The sequence below is a fragment of the Zeugodacus cucurbitae genome, chromosome 4, assembly GCF_028554725.1.
Source record: "Zeugodacus cucurbitae isolate PBARC_wt_2022May chromosome 4, idZeuCucr1.2, whole genome shotgun sequence".
Classification (NCBI taxonomy): Eukaryota; Metazoa; Arthropoda; class Insecta; order Diptera; family Tephritidae; genus Zeugodacus; species Zeugodacus cucurbitae.
In genome coordinates, this window is record NC_071669.1 from 36,471,136 (window position 1) to 36,486,554 (window position 15,419).

Consider the following 15,419-nt stretch of genomic DNA (forward strand, 5'->3'; position numbering starts at 1 on the left):
GGGTTAATTCGAGAGTTATCTCAGTTAACTCCGTTTGCTAACTCCCATTTAATCCTCAAGATTTTAGAGAGTTAGTGGGAGTTCGTGGCATTTTCGTTGGCAACATTGTTAAGCATGGCCGCTTTTTACCTATTGTGAATGAAACTAACAGCTGTTTTTCAATTAAATGTAAACAAAAACATACGCATGGAATGAAATAGCTAATTTTTTCTAAAATGGAAGATCTAATAGTGATTTTGTTCTGATTGTGCGACTAATAACCGCAATATTAACTTTCTATCCAATTCTATTTTACCAAAATGGAAATATCATTGCCAATCAGCTGTTTATGGGAGTTTATAACTCGCTTTGCTGCCGTCTACATATTTGGAACTGATTAAAAGCGCAGTTAATCCGAATTAACTCTGCCGTCCGTCTAGGCTATTAGCAATTAATATATCAAATACATATAATACATATGTAGTTTTTGGGGTGGGCGTGGTTGAATTTTGACTTATAGTATATCTTAAGGCCATGCAGTTTGTGTCCACGAAGTTTGTTTTAGATGACAGGGTATGATTTTCACATTTTATTTGAGAGTATAAGGGTCACGCGACTTTCTTTCAAACCGTTATTCTCAAAATTGTTCACATGATCTATTCATTTTTAGATTAGCGCACGTAGGAATGTTTAAACAAATACAATACTGTGAAATAAAGAGAATTAAGTGATAGGACCTTATCAATATAAAATGGTAGAACCCACAGTGGGACGAAGTCAAATTCAGTTAAATACTAAATAAAATAAAGTAAGATTTTCGATTTTGTTAAAATCGACTATCCTTTTTTACATTTCTCCACGTGATTAGATTATTGATTACTGATTTTACAATGGATTTTTGGTAGCATAAGGGAGATACCTTAGTGAAAATTGTCTTCGCTAGTCACACCTCCATAACCTATAGTCTATAATTCACTCAAATATTTGTTTTATATTTAATTTATTTTTTCATCTTTCTTATTTAACAGATTTCCGCATTCTTAAAGGAATTCGTTTTTGTAATGAACGAACATATCACATTTATATGCATACATACTTCAATCAAAAATTAGTTATTATTTAAAATCACAGGCTGAAGCATATTTAAAATGGAGTTACTAAAACAATATTTACAATGAATTTATACTCCATTTAGTAATAAGTAATCAAGCACTGCACACCGAAGCCGATTGACAGCGACATCTGTTAACCAACATAACTGTCTAGCAGCCAAAGCTTTTAAGTGCAAAGCTCTACAGTGGTGGCGAACTGTTAAGAATGCAAAACATATTGAAAGCAGAATCGCCAAGCAAATACAAGTAACTTTTATGTTAATAAATTTTCTTAATGAACAATGAATAACTTTTTTTTATTTTATTTTCGAACTTAAAATATACAGAAAGAGTATGACCGGCAGTGAGAAGATGCTTTGTTAAAGTCTTAAATGATAACACAGAGCATTTGTATATTTAAATATATGTATGTGAGTACATAGGTGTATTATGTATGTATGCTTTGTATGTTGTTGTTCTTAAATTAATCATAAAATATTGCTATGACCTTTACAATTCAAAACATTTTAATCTCCGAAATATCTCCCTTGACAACAATTCTTCACGCCACATCCGCAAAGGTGCTGTACTCGCTTCCAACGAGAGAAGGCGAAATTTTACTTTCATATTTAATGTGGCCCATATTTAGCTAAGCTGCGAAGATTTTAGTACTTAATAGTATAAGTAAGTACTCTTCAAAAACAGCTGCTGAGACTCTAACCTTTCTCTAATAAAAAAGAAGGGCGTATAACATTTGTGACGTTCTAGCTGAGCACTTAAATTTATATACTCACATCTACGCATGTGTATGTGTATGCGTGCATGAACTCATAAAGTCGCAACTTCTAAATACCCTTTGTAAGTGGTGTGCAATATTTAATTATTCACGTCAATTGAGTGTTGGCATAAATTAAATTATGGATACAGACTGTTTAGGCGAAATGTTGCACGCTCCGACGTGAAAGTGGCAAGTGTGTATGTGTATACATACATAACTTTTGCAAGTTAAATGAGGCAAACTCGCCTATGAGCGTACACAAGTGCTAGCTAGCTGCTGCTAGTGCGGTACACTAATGAAGAGAGCAAAGTGAACGCAAGTAATTCTATTAGATTTTGTTCGCATAAACAGAAGTCACTTAGTGCAACCAGTGCACATGTGCATGTGTGTGTGTGTGTAGGTGTATGGATATACATATTTATAACATATATGAGCACGTGAGTGCTTTTAGAAATAGCGGCGGAAAGCGCGCCCACTTACCTCCAATCATGCGCGGCAAAGCCTGGACAATTTGTTTTGCATTGCTCACAGCGTACACCGTCGTCCACCTCGCGTATGACAACACCCTGTAATGAAACGTGGGAGAATGTGAAAGTGTGAGAAAAAAACTGTTTAAACTTAGATTACAATTAAAGATACATTATCGATGCACGGAGTCTTTTGAATTTCCAAATAGCTGCATTCAAATCTTAACCTTAATTATTCCACCCAGCATTCACCATAACCCCGAGACGATAAAGTGCAGAACACCGAATCGCGAATGGCATACTCAAAGGTAGTGTTAAACTATTAGCCCTTATTAAAATGAATATTTGTTTGTTTAGTCTTTTCTAAAGCGCTGTCAATTATCGCGCCAACTTATTGAACAAAAGACAAGACAAGAGGCGTCATAGTTCCCTTCTTTTTGAAAGAAAAAACACAGAAAATTCAAATTTAATGGGAAATGTTTATTAACATTCGAAAGAACATTCTTTGGCATTTTTGTTAAGATTATGTCTTTCAAATGTGGCCGCGGCTACATCTCAAATGATCCATCCGTTGAGTCCATTTTTTGTTTGTTTTTTCTGGATAAAATGGCGTGATTTATGTACAGTTTTCATCAGAAAAGCAAATGATCCATTTTCTGCTCAATGAATCATTGTACGAGGGGATGATTCCACTTTTCATGCTTTTTTTCGAGGTTAGGTGAAATGGATGTAAATCATAATTACATATGTAAAGGAATGCTGCAGATGACAGTGTTGTACATATAATAAAGCCCCGTGCAATAAGATTAATTAATGCGGCGTACAAGTGCAGTGAAAACAATGCATGAAAACGAAACCGTTTGTGACACCAACTGCAGCAGAAAAACACAACAACCCACCAATGATTTCACATGTCCTTTATACATATACAGACTATAAAACTATGTCCATTTTTACATGAGTTTTTATGTTGGAAAATAGACCTAGCTTTTTATAGCTCCTGCTGTGCTAGTAACAATAAAATCCCACGTTGACAATTCGGGCACATTTTGCAGCTGCCACATCCTGTCGCCAAGTCCGACCAAGCGACCTTCCCTACCGGCGAGTGCATTTATTTTGTGTTAATATACAAACGCTTGTGCTTAACGTACATACACGCAGGCACAACATACATACACACATATGCACATATGTGGGCCTAAATATTATTTGTTCGTTTCGCTTCGCTTTTATTTCTTGTTTGCGGATGAAACCAGTCACAACCGTTCGCTGCGCGTTGTTGCAATTGGTAACTGCAGTCGCCTGACAGTCTGTCCGAACTTTACAAAAGAGAACGTTCCACACGAATTTTGTGATCTAAATTCAGCTATTGTTCAGATGTCGCCTATTATGGCCTCATTTGCCTACTTATGTATGTACACACGTATGCAAGTAGACATTTATCAACGAATAGCTAGCTACTGCTGTATATAGTATAACTACATACTTATCTTACTCTTATAAAAAATAATGCAGAATTTAAAGAAAGTTTATTTGTTGGTCGAAAAGATCGCAAATGCATTGCTTAACTCTCATATACGTAGAGAATCCTTATCAAAACAAACATCCAACCATCGAAGGTATTTATTAACATTGGTCCGATTTCGAGCATCGACAATACCAAATCTCTCTTCTGCTAGTTTTAGCCACTGACGTGACACCGTGTCTATTAAATCTACGATGTTAGTTACAACAATACCAATGTAAACCCGATTTATATACACACATACATACATACAAGTATAGTATATGGAAGGATGTTGTTTAAAAATTTGGCATTTTTCCAGTCGGAAGCTTCAGCTGTACCATACCATTTCTGGTACTTACACAATCATATATGTATATATTTCATTTAAACAAATCAGCGTATCAAAAATACATATTTAAAAAGTATTTTATAAAATTTTTATTTACAATTCCGAAAACTCAGCCGCAAGCACCCCATCTCCCATGACGTATCTAAAAACCAGATTCTGCGGTGAACATCATAACTTATTATTGGTCGATCTAAAAACTATAAGTCCACAATATTTCGATAGTACACGGATGAATCTAGTTAATGAACGAAGTAAAATAGAAAATAGTATAATTTGTATTTTCGATAGAATATTAGGAAAAAACTCACTTTTTTGGTCAAATATTCTCCATCTATTGGCTTGAAAAAAAATAGTTATAATAACAAGTAAGGAAGGGCTAAGTTCGGGTGTAACCGAACATTTTATACTCTCGCAATTTATTTATTTAACTTTATTTATATTATATTATACACAATTTGACCCACATATTCGTCATATATATTGTATAAAGTCCATTGAAAGTTGGAAACCATAATATTAGTTTAGAAGCACCGAGGTTCTCGTGTTCGATATATGGGGTCTTAAAAACCTATGGTCCGATTTCGGCGATTTAGAATGGGGCTGCCACACTATTAACATAGTATTTGTGCATAGTTCTGCACCGATATCTTCACTAGTACTTACTTTATATATTGTAAAGTAAACGATTCTGATTGTCTTCAAAGTTCTGGTATATAGGAAGTAGGCGTGGTTGTGAAGCGATTTGGCCTATTTTCACAACATATCATTGGGATGTAAGGAAACTATTACAAACCAAGTTTCATTGCAATCGGTCGAGTAGTTCCTGAGTTATGATTTTTGACCCATAAGTGGGCGACGCCACGCCCATTTTCCATTTTGTAAAAAAATCTGAGTGCAGCTTCCATCTGCCATTTCTTATGTGAAATTTAGTGTTTCTGACGTTTTTCGTTAGTGAGTTAACCCACTTTGAGTAATTTTCAACCTAACTTTTGTATGGGAGGTGGGCGTGGTTATGATCCGATTCATTTTTGGACTGTATGAGGAAGTGGCTAAAAAAACGACTGCAGAAAGTTTGATTTATATAGCTCTGTCGGTTTGCGAGATATGTATAAAAAACTTAGTAGGGGGCGGGACCGCGCCCACTTCCCCAAAAAAATTACATCCAAATATGCCCCTTCATATTACGATCCTTCATACCAAATTTTATTTCCATAGCTTTATTTATGGCTTAGTTATGGCACTTTATGTGTTTTCGGTTTTCGCCATTTTGTGGGCGTGGCAGTGGTCCGATTTTGCTCATTTTCGAAAGCAACCTTCCTATAGTGCCAAGAAATAAGTGTGCCAAGTTTCATTAAGATATTTTAATTTTTACTCAAGTTACAGCTTGCACAGACGGACGGACGGACGGACGGACAGACAGACATTCGGATTTGAACTCCACTCTTCACCCTGATCACTTTGGTATATATAACCCTATATCTAACTCGTTTAGTTTTAGGACTTACAAACAACCGTTATGTGGACAAAACTATTATACTCTCTTTAGCAACTTTTGTTGCGAGAGAAATTTGGAACATAAGATCGCATTAGGGAGGGGCACATTTGAATGTAATTTTTTTGTAAAAGTGGGCGTGACCCCGCCCCCTAATATGTTTTTTGTATATATCTTGCAAACCAATAAAGCTATATAAACTAAACTTTCTGCAGTCGTTTCTCTTAGCCGTTTCCTTATACAGTCCAAAAATGAAAGAAATCGGATAATAACCATGCCCACCTCCCATACAAAGGTTAGGTTGAAAATGACTAAAAGTCAGAAACACAAAATTTCCAAGAATTAATAGCAGAAGGAAGCTGCACTCAGATACTTTTACAAAATGGGAAATGGGCGTGACATCGCCCACTTATGGGTCAAAAACCATATCTCAGGAACTACTCGACAGATTTCAATGAAATTCGGTATATAATATTTTATTGACACCCTGACATGTGTGGAAAATGGATGAAATCGGTTCAGAACCACGACTACTTTCTTTATAACTCAATTATGAATTCCATCTGAATACTTCACTTTATAATATATACATTAGGAACCAATGATGATAGCGAAATAAAACTTTACACAAATACAGTATATGATCTGTGGCATCACTTGAGAAAAATTTGTCGAAAACGGACTATAACTTTTCAAGGCCCCAGATATCGAACATGTTGAACTCAGCGCCTAAGGTTAAATTTTAACCGAAAATATGGGTAAATTTCTCAACTAATTTAATGTAATTCAGAGGAAATTGATTTCTTCAAATAGTGTGTCTCTGTTCCAAAAATTATTAAAATCGGGTCACAACATCTCCTAGCTCCCATATACATAATTATAGGTTTTGCAAAAATATCATCCCCTAGCTCCCAAATACCTAATTAAAGGTTTTTCAAAAATTCGTTGGGCTTTATTACGCATATATGTATTAGTTAATATGTGAGATATCTTAGCAAAATTAAGAGAGCGTATAGTATTGGATATAGTGAACCTTGCTGGCGAAATTGAATGAAATCGGTTCAGGAATTACCTCAGCCCTCATATCTATATATGACGATTTTCGTTATTCTATTAAACTTTATGCCGAATTTATGGGTAAATTTGTGCGTTATCTTAATAAAATTTCTTCAATAAATTGCGAGAGTATAAAATGTTCGGTTACACCCGAACTTAGCCCTTCCTTACTTGTTTTGGATAATATTTAAACACATTAAACATTTTAATAAAAGAAAAAAATAACATCAGACTATAGTGGAACTCTTCTACTGTTAGCAGCTACTAAGTACCAAAAGGAAAAATATTGCGTAAATTTTGCCTTTCACTCACTAAGGGGTTTGGATAATTTTTTTTTCTTAATTACCGCAATACCGAAAGTATGAACAAAATTATGCCCACAAACTCAACGAAGCCGAAATAACAATTTCAATATCAAATGCAGTGTCTTCGGCACCTAACAATCTCCTCCGTCTCGCTAGTGTTTCAACATATGTATCTTAATAGCGCTGCAATGCTTTGGTTATTCATTGGGCCTACGTTAGGTTGCACGTGCAGCAACCAGCCTTCTCAACAACATTCTCACTTCTTTGCAAAATGTAAAATGTTGCCGCAATTGTACTCCGTATGCATGTTCCACAGTACACTTCTGCTTGTTAATCTTAGTGTTGTGGTTGTGGTTGTTTTTGTTGTTGTTGTTGGGCTTTGACACAGCGAGCATGTGTAACATTTAAAGCTCGAGCCAAATCGATGACCCACTTTTGAGGCGTGACTCATTCACTAACTGAGGCAAGCATGACAATGTTCTTTCAACGGGCCCAGCGTTACAAATAAATACAGTTTCATATGTATTTATATATGTATGAACGAATATGTGTATGTTTGAATGTGTATGGATTGTTGCCTTTGTTTCACATGAGAGTAAGTGCACTCGCAACCGTCACTGCATTTTCTTCTTGCTGCAGAGAGCTATTAAAAATACATAAAACACATACAAACAACAGCAACAATAACAACAACAACAATAACAGCAATGGAACTGAAATAACCAGCGAAGAACTGTGCGAGGAATCATGTTTCATAATTCAGTGCAGTTAATTGAAGTTTGAGCGTAGACGCATGCTTAACAATCTTGGCATAGCTTGAACGCATTTTGAAGTACTCTCGCACATAGACACACCAGCGTTTTTTGCACACTTAAGTGGATGTTTGTTAGTATGTATATGTAAGAGTATGAACATGCATATGTAATTTTCAGTAATTCACACGTCATCATTTGGAACGGCAAAGTCCTGCAGCGCTCAAATCCTTCGCCTTGAGCATCTTTAACAGTTATACATATGTGTGTACGCGCACACAGTCGCAAGTAATAAAATAGGAATTTGGAGTAATATTGCAAATGTTGTGCATTTAGTAAAATATATTATTTTCACAAGATCCACTAATTGTGCTTTCAAAGCCATGTTTTGTAAACAATCGGAAAATAATGAGACGCGAAGCCAAGCCAGTTAGACTTATAATATCCGACAATGGTCTCCAAAGGTCTCACCTAAAGCGATAAAGAACAGAGAAAAGAAAATATTTCGGAATCGTTTCAAAACCCTTCACGAAAAAAAGTATCGATAGCCAGTTCTCCAGACGTGAACCACTTTAAAAGAAACCTTTTTTATATGTTCTCAGAGAAAAAAAGGAGTAAAAATTAAGATATCTTAATGAAACTTGGTACACATATTCCTTGGCACCCTGAGGAGGTTGGTATTAAAATCGGCGATATTCTACCATTGCCACATCCACAAAATGGCGAAAACCGAAAACACAAAACCTAAAAAAAAAAAGGGTCGCACTAGGAAGGGACATATTCGTGTGTAATTTTTTGGGGAAGTGGGCGTGGCCCCGCCCCCAAATAGGTTTTTTGTATATATCTCGCAAACCAATAGAGCTATATAAACCAAATTGTCGTTCATTTTAGCCATTTCTTTATACAGTCCAAACATGACAGAAATCGGATAATAACCACGCCCACCTCCCATACAAAAGATAGGTTGAAAATTACTATAAGTGCGTTAACTCACTAACGAAAAACGTCAGAAACAGTAAATTTTACAGAAGAAATAGCAGAAAGAAGCTGCACTCAGATTTTTTTACAAAATGTAAAATGGGCGTGGCATCGCCCACTTAATGGTCAAAAACCATATCCCAGGAACTACTCGACAGATTTCAATGAAATTTCTTATTTTCGCGACACCCTGATGGCACGTGTGGAAAATGGATGAAATCGGTTCAACACCTTTACATAAGGAACCAATGAAGATAAGGAAATAAAAGTTTACACAAATAATGTATATGATCCGTGTCATCACTTGTGAAAAAATTGTCGAAATCGGACTATAACTTTCCAATGCCCCGGATATCGAATATGAAGAACTCAGTGCCTTATGGTAATTTTTCACCGAAAATAGCAGTAAGTCTCTCAGATATATTAATTTAATTCAGAGGAAATCTTTTTTTTCAATAGTGTGTCTCTGTATTAGAAATGGTTAAAATTAGGTCATAACTTCCCCTAGCTCTCATATAGCTAATTATAGGATTTTCAAAAATATGACGAGCTTAATAGCTTATAAATCGGGTGTGTGTGTGATTGGCGTTGCAACCGTTTAGCCGGTTATAGCCGAATCGACGATAGTGCGCCACCTGTCTCTCTCCTTCGCAGTTCGGCGCCAGTTGGAGATCCCAAGTGTAACCAGGTCGCTCTCCACCTGGTCCCTCCAACGGAGTGGAGGCCTTCCCCTTCCTCGGCTTCCTCCGGCGGGTACTGCATCGAACACTTTCAGAGCTGGAGTGTTTTCGTCCATTCGGACAACATGACCTAGCCAGCGTAGCCGCTGTCTTTTTATTCGCTGAACTATGTCAATGTCGTCGTATAACTCGTACAGATCATCGTTCCATCGTCTGCGGTATTCGCCGTTGCCAATGTTCTGAGGACCATAAATCTTGCGCAAAATTTTCTCTCGAAAACTCCTAGTGTCGTCTCATCTGATGTTGACATCGTCCAAGCTTCTGCACCGTAAAGAAGGACGGGAATGATAAGCGACTTGTAGAGCTTGATTTTGGTTCGTCGAGAGAGGACTTTACTGTTCAATTGCCTACTCAGTCCAAAGTAGCACCTGTTGGCAAGAGTTATTCTGCGCTGGATTTCGAGGCTGACATTGTTCGTGTTGTTGATGCTGGTTCCCAGGTATACGAAATTATCTACGACCTCGAAGTTATGACTGTCAACAGTGACGTGGGAGCCAAGACGCGAATGCGCCGACTGTTTGTTTGATGACAGGAGATATTTCGTCTTGTCCTCATTCACCTCCAGACCCATTCGCTTCGCCTCCTTATCCATGCGGGAAAAAGCAGAACAAACGGCGCGGTTGTTGCTTCCGATGATATCAATATCATCGGCGTACGCCCGGAGCTGTACACTCTTGTAGAAGATTGTACCTTCTCGGTTTAGCTCTGCAGCTCTTATAATTTTTTCCAGCATCAGGTTAAAGAAGTCGCACGATAGTGAGTCACCTTGTCTGAAACCTCGTTTGGTATCGAACGGCTCGGAGAGGTCCTTCCCAATCATGACGGAGCTTTTGGTGTTGCTCAACGTCAATTTACACAGCCGTATTAGTTTTGCGGGGATACCAAATTCAGACATCGCGGCGTAAAGGCAACTCCTTTTCGTGCTGTCGAAAGCAGCTTTAAAATCGACAAAAAGGTGGTGTGTGTCGATCCTCTTTTCTCGGGTCTTTTCCAAGATTTGGCGCATGGTGAATATCTGGTCAGTTGTCGATTTTCCAGGTCTAAAGCCACACTGATAAGGTCCAATCAGTTTGTTGACGGTGGGCTTTAGTCTTTCACACAATACGCTCGATAGAACCTTGTATGCGATATTTAGGAGGCTGATCCCACGGTAATTGGCGCAGATTGTGGGATCTCCCTTTTTATGGATTGGGCAGAGCACACTGAGATTCCAATCGTCAGGCATGCTTTCTTCCGACCATATTCTGCAAAGAAGCTGATGCATGCACCTTATCAGTTCTTCGCCGCCGTATTTGAATAGTTCTGCCGGTAATCTATCGGCCCCCGCTGCTTTGTTGTTCTTCAAGCGGGTAATTGCTATTCGAATTTCTTCATGGTCGGGTAATGGAACATCTGTTCCATCGTCATCGATTGGGGGATCGGGTTCGCCATCTCCTGGTGTTGTACTCTCACTGCCATTCAGCAGGTCGGAGAAGTGTTCCCTCCATAATCCCAGTATGCCCTGGACATCGGTTACCAGATTACCACCTTGGTCTCTACATGAGGATATATATGAAATATCTTAGCCAAATTAAGTGAGCATATAATATTAGATTAGATATGCATGATTAGAACTTTGAAGAAAAACTGAATACTCAGGAAAATCTCGCCTGGAAATGCTTTGTAATCGTGGTGCAAAATCTTCTATGAAACCATAAATCGGAAAATTACAGAGACATAATAAATGAACTTATAATGTCATATAAAGCTTAGGGGTTTAATATTTCCTTAAAATTGAAATTTCTGGACTCACATCTGGATTTCTTTCCGGCAAATTTTAGGTGCTGTGAGTGACGAACCATGTTAGAGATTCCATCATGATATTTCCTTAATAGAGAAGGGAAATGGAGCGCAGGAATGCTAACGGAATATTGTTGGATACTTAAAAAAGACTTTGAATAATATTTCTACCATATTTAGCAATAATTTCTCTAAATGTAGCTGATAATTTACTTTACTTTAAATAAAATATATGTATGTGTTGTTGTTACAAGATAAACTGGCGTGTCAATCTTCATTCACGGGTTTGTTCAGTCACCCTTGTACATTCAAAATTGATATGGGTTTTATATGACAAAAAATAAATAAAATTTTGTTAACCAGTGTAATTAATAAAGGCATTATACTGTACATTTTCCAATATTATTGTGATCAAAAAGGTTAGTTTATTGAATCCGGAAGTTTGACGTTTGGTAGTCAACTCTGCACTCTGGATTTTGGTACAGAACACACCTAAGAATCAGATAAACTTATATATTTCAGCAAATTCATAACCTACTTTTCATATTTTATTACTGGGAACGATTAATACAAGCTAAGTTTTATTAGAAAGCTTGCGAGAAAAGATACTAAAAGATGAGAGGATAGATATTTAATAGATATTTGGAAGAATAGTACAAACAAACTGAGACAGGCAACGAACACGCCAAAATAATATATTTAATCATAGTATGTCGAATTAATCGTTACACTGCAGAATATAGCAACAAAACAAATAAACTTGAGCTGTAAAAAACATGAAAATACCTAACATAACGTATAAATAGATGTACACATGTAAAAATGTATGCACACAAACGATTATGCATTTATAATTGAAATCAACTCAAAATATAATTAATAATAATTGTTATATTTTCAATGAGTTAGATAATTATTTTGCACATGTCATTTTCTCTTCTTCCTCTTTTTTTCGTAAAGCGAAGTGCAAAAATAGAAAATTACGAGAAACCCATTTTTGTTGTCCATTTTATATGACAATAAACAAAATACAAAAAAAAAAACACAAATAAAACTTGGCAATAAAAGCGACCACAGCAGCTATTAATGTGGGCACAATAATCACAACAACGAAAGCAAAAAGCAAAAAGAGTTAATAATCGAAAATGAAAATGATCTCACCGTGTGGAGCGCTGCTGTTTCCCATGATTGGTGTTGCTGCCCGCGGCGATATTGCTGCGGCGTTCAGCAGATGCGCGTTGGGCGCAAAGATCGTTGTTGAACTGATCAAAAGAAGGAGGAACGCGAATAAATTCATATACATATATATATTCGCAGCTACATGTGTTTCTACAGTTATCATTTCAACATGGTGTTCCCTATGCATTTTCACAAACGTATAATTAGCAAAAAAATAAATAATTGAAATCTATTTTCCACCCATTTCACTTGACCAATCTACAGGCACAGACAGCGCACGTCTCTATAATCAAATATGCTCTTTTTGATGGTTCCATAAGCTCACAGCAGTTGGGAAGTGGCAAATTGATAAACGACTGACATAATTTAAATTATGAAAGAATAAAGAAATGTTAACGATAATACATTGTCAAGGCATCCTGAAATTTTAAATATATCTAGCATCATTTGTACTTGTATATTATACAGTAAAGGATCTTGAAGTTTTTGACACTAAACTATCATTCAGTTTTCGATTTCATACATCTCAACTTTTCACATTTGTGTGATCAAATAAAAAACTATTTACAGCTGTGGTACGTTGTCACCTGGACAGTACTGTGGCCACATAGCTTCTCATTGTATTTTAATCAGTAAAAATGATTTTAAAAAGGGTAATAAAGATCTCTCTTTGACATAAGGGTTAGGTTACTGGTACCGGTAGTAGCTGTCAGTATACGTATTTTGGCTACTACAACATGAGTTAGTATTGCGTAAAGCTGCTGATCTCTCTATAATATAAAATGCCGATAATAGTCCTCTATCTAAAATGGCAATGAAATCTAAGAGAATCGTAAGGCATATGAATTTTGTAATTATCAATTAAGTTGCTCATAAGACTTCTTTCCATTGAACTCCATTACTGATTATGCATTTATAAGAGTGCTGCGTTTGAGTTTTTGTATATTTATTAAAATTTTTCAGTAAATAGAATAGAAAGACTTTAATAAGATAGCTAATAAGGTATCCAATACCAATAAAATTGAATACGTATTCAACGTACTCTAGTTCAACAAAAGAACTTTTTTGTTGCCTACACATTCGAATTTCTAAGAAGGGAGAAGAATTGAAACATCATAAGCAGAAAAGTGTCCTTTTCAACACTTTCTTGAAAAATTAGTAATATCGTATATTATACGATACGATATACCCAGAACATCGATGATATTCGCTTCCACCGATAACACTTGCTGTATACAAACTCATAATCATGTACACGAAAAAATCCAAAAATTCGAACGGTCATCTTAATTCGTTCCCCCCAAACGTTTAGTGATTTCTAATGTAGTTTTTACCCTTTTATTTTAAATAATGAATAAAAAACAAAACAACAACACACGTAAATTAATTTTTGATGTGAATGCAAAAAAGAAGTTAAAAAAAAATTGCAAGTTCAAGCATCATCAATTTACGTCACATATAAACAACAAATCATTAATGGCAATATAATTCATTATATACAGAGATGACAGAAAAAGCAACAACGTTACAGCGAAAGCGCAAAACTTCTGCGAAATGTTTACTTTGCATTTTTCACCTGATTAGATTTGATTTCAAATGCAAACTTAACTTCGCATTTGTGTTATAGAAAAATAGCAAAAATTAGCAATAAAAATGTAAATTAAATGAACGATCGATAGTTGTTTTTGTTGCTCACCAAATTGGAAACCCCCGCAATTTTACTACACACAACAACAAACAATAAAAATCACAATGCTTCTAGCAAAATCATGATTTTTACTCGTGTTAAGTTGAAGCAAAAACATCAAAGAACTACGAGTATTAACATAGTCTACAAGTCTATCAACAACAAAACTCAGAAGACTCAGTAACGAAAGTGTCGACCAGCTGAGCCAGTCAAACTAGTCTCTCATTGAATGACGCGCACACGTGAGTACATTAACACATGTATGTTTTGAAAATAAAATCCCAATGAAAGAAAAGCTCTAGTCCTACACTCTGCTCGTTCGAAACCAGTAGCGCAATTTAGCAGTACTTTAAACACTTAAACTAAAATTCTCTTCTGGCGCAACTGTCATTAAGTTACACATTGAGATAAGCATATTTATTAGGTTGGCAAATATCTCCTTCGCCTTTTCGTTTTTTGAATTACGCGGCTATGTATAAAGCGCTACTGAGCTCGTATCTGGCAAAACTATACTTTGAAAGGTCTTAACATAACCTACAAAACGAAGCTATGCATGATTAGTTTGGATATTGCGTTCAACAGTTATAGACGTGTAAACATGGAGTATACTAACGCCGAAATTCGCGCTGTTTTAAAGTTTTCCTTCGTTAAAAGCAAATTCGCTAGAGAAACGTTCCGTGAAATTAATGGTGTTTTGGGGGATGGTACACTATCACTTCGAACTGCGGAGGAATGGTTTCGACGATTCAGAGCGGGAATAAGCCAGCCGGCGGAAGACCTGTGACGACGAATACCGATCAAATTATGGAAAACATCGAGTTAGACTGGCATGTGGCATCTCGTGACATCGCCCATATGTGATATGGGAGTTAGTCACCAAACCATTTTAAGCATTTCAGCTTGATGTTTGGGTGCCGCATGATTTATCGCAAAAAAACCTTGTGGGCCGAATCAACGCCTGCGATATGTTGCTGAAACGGAACGAACTCGACCCATTTTTGAAGCGGATGGTGACTGGCGACGTAAAATGGATCACATACGACAATATCAAACGGAAACGGTCGTGATCGAAGGCCGGTGAATCGTCCCAAACAGTGTAGTGTGCCACCAAGACAACGTCAGACCACACACTTCGTTGATGACTCGCATATTTGAACTACGGGAGCTCGGATGGGAGGTTTTATCGCATCCACCATATAGCCCAGACATATCGCCAAGTGATTACCTCCGGTTCCTATCCATGGCGAACGCTCTTGGTGCTGTAAAGTTGAACTCAAAAG

The 15,419-nt window shown here is 36.6% G+C and overlaps 1 protein-coding gene across 4 annotated transcripts in view; it reads right to left on the bottom strand.

Annotated features, from left to right (window-relative positions):
* Positions 1-15,419, bottom strand: part of LOC105211544 (four and a half LIM domains protein 2) — a 215,092-nt gene that overhangs the window by 114,443 nt on the left and 85,230 nt on the right. For all 4 annotated transcript variants that reach the window (XM_054230332.1, XM_011183035.3, XR_008471138.1 and 1 more), the window contains one exon: positions 2,329-2,414. In XM_054230332.1, the coding sequence (XP_054086307.1) occupies positions 2,329-2,414 (86 nt within the window). Of the gene's footprint in view, positions 1-2,328; positions 2,415-15,419 lie in introns of those variants that run through there.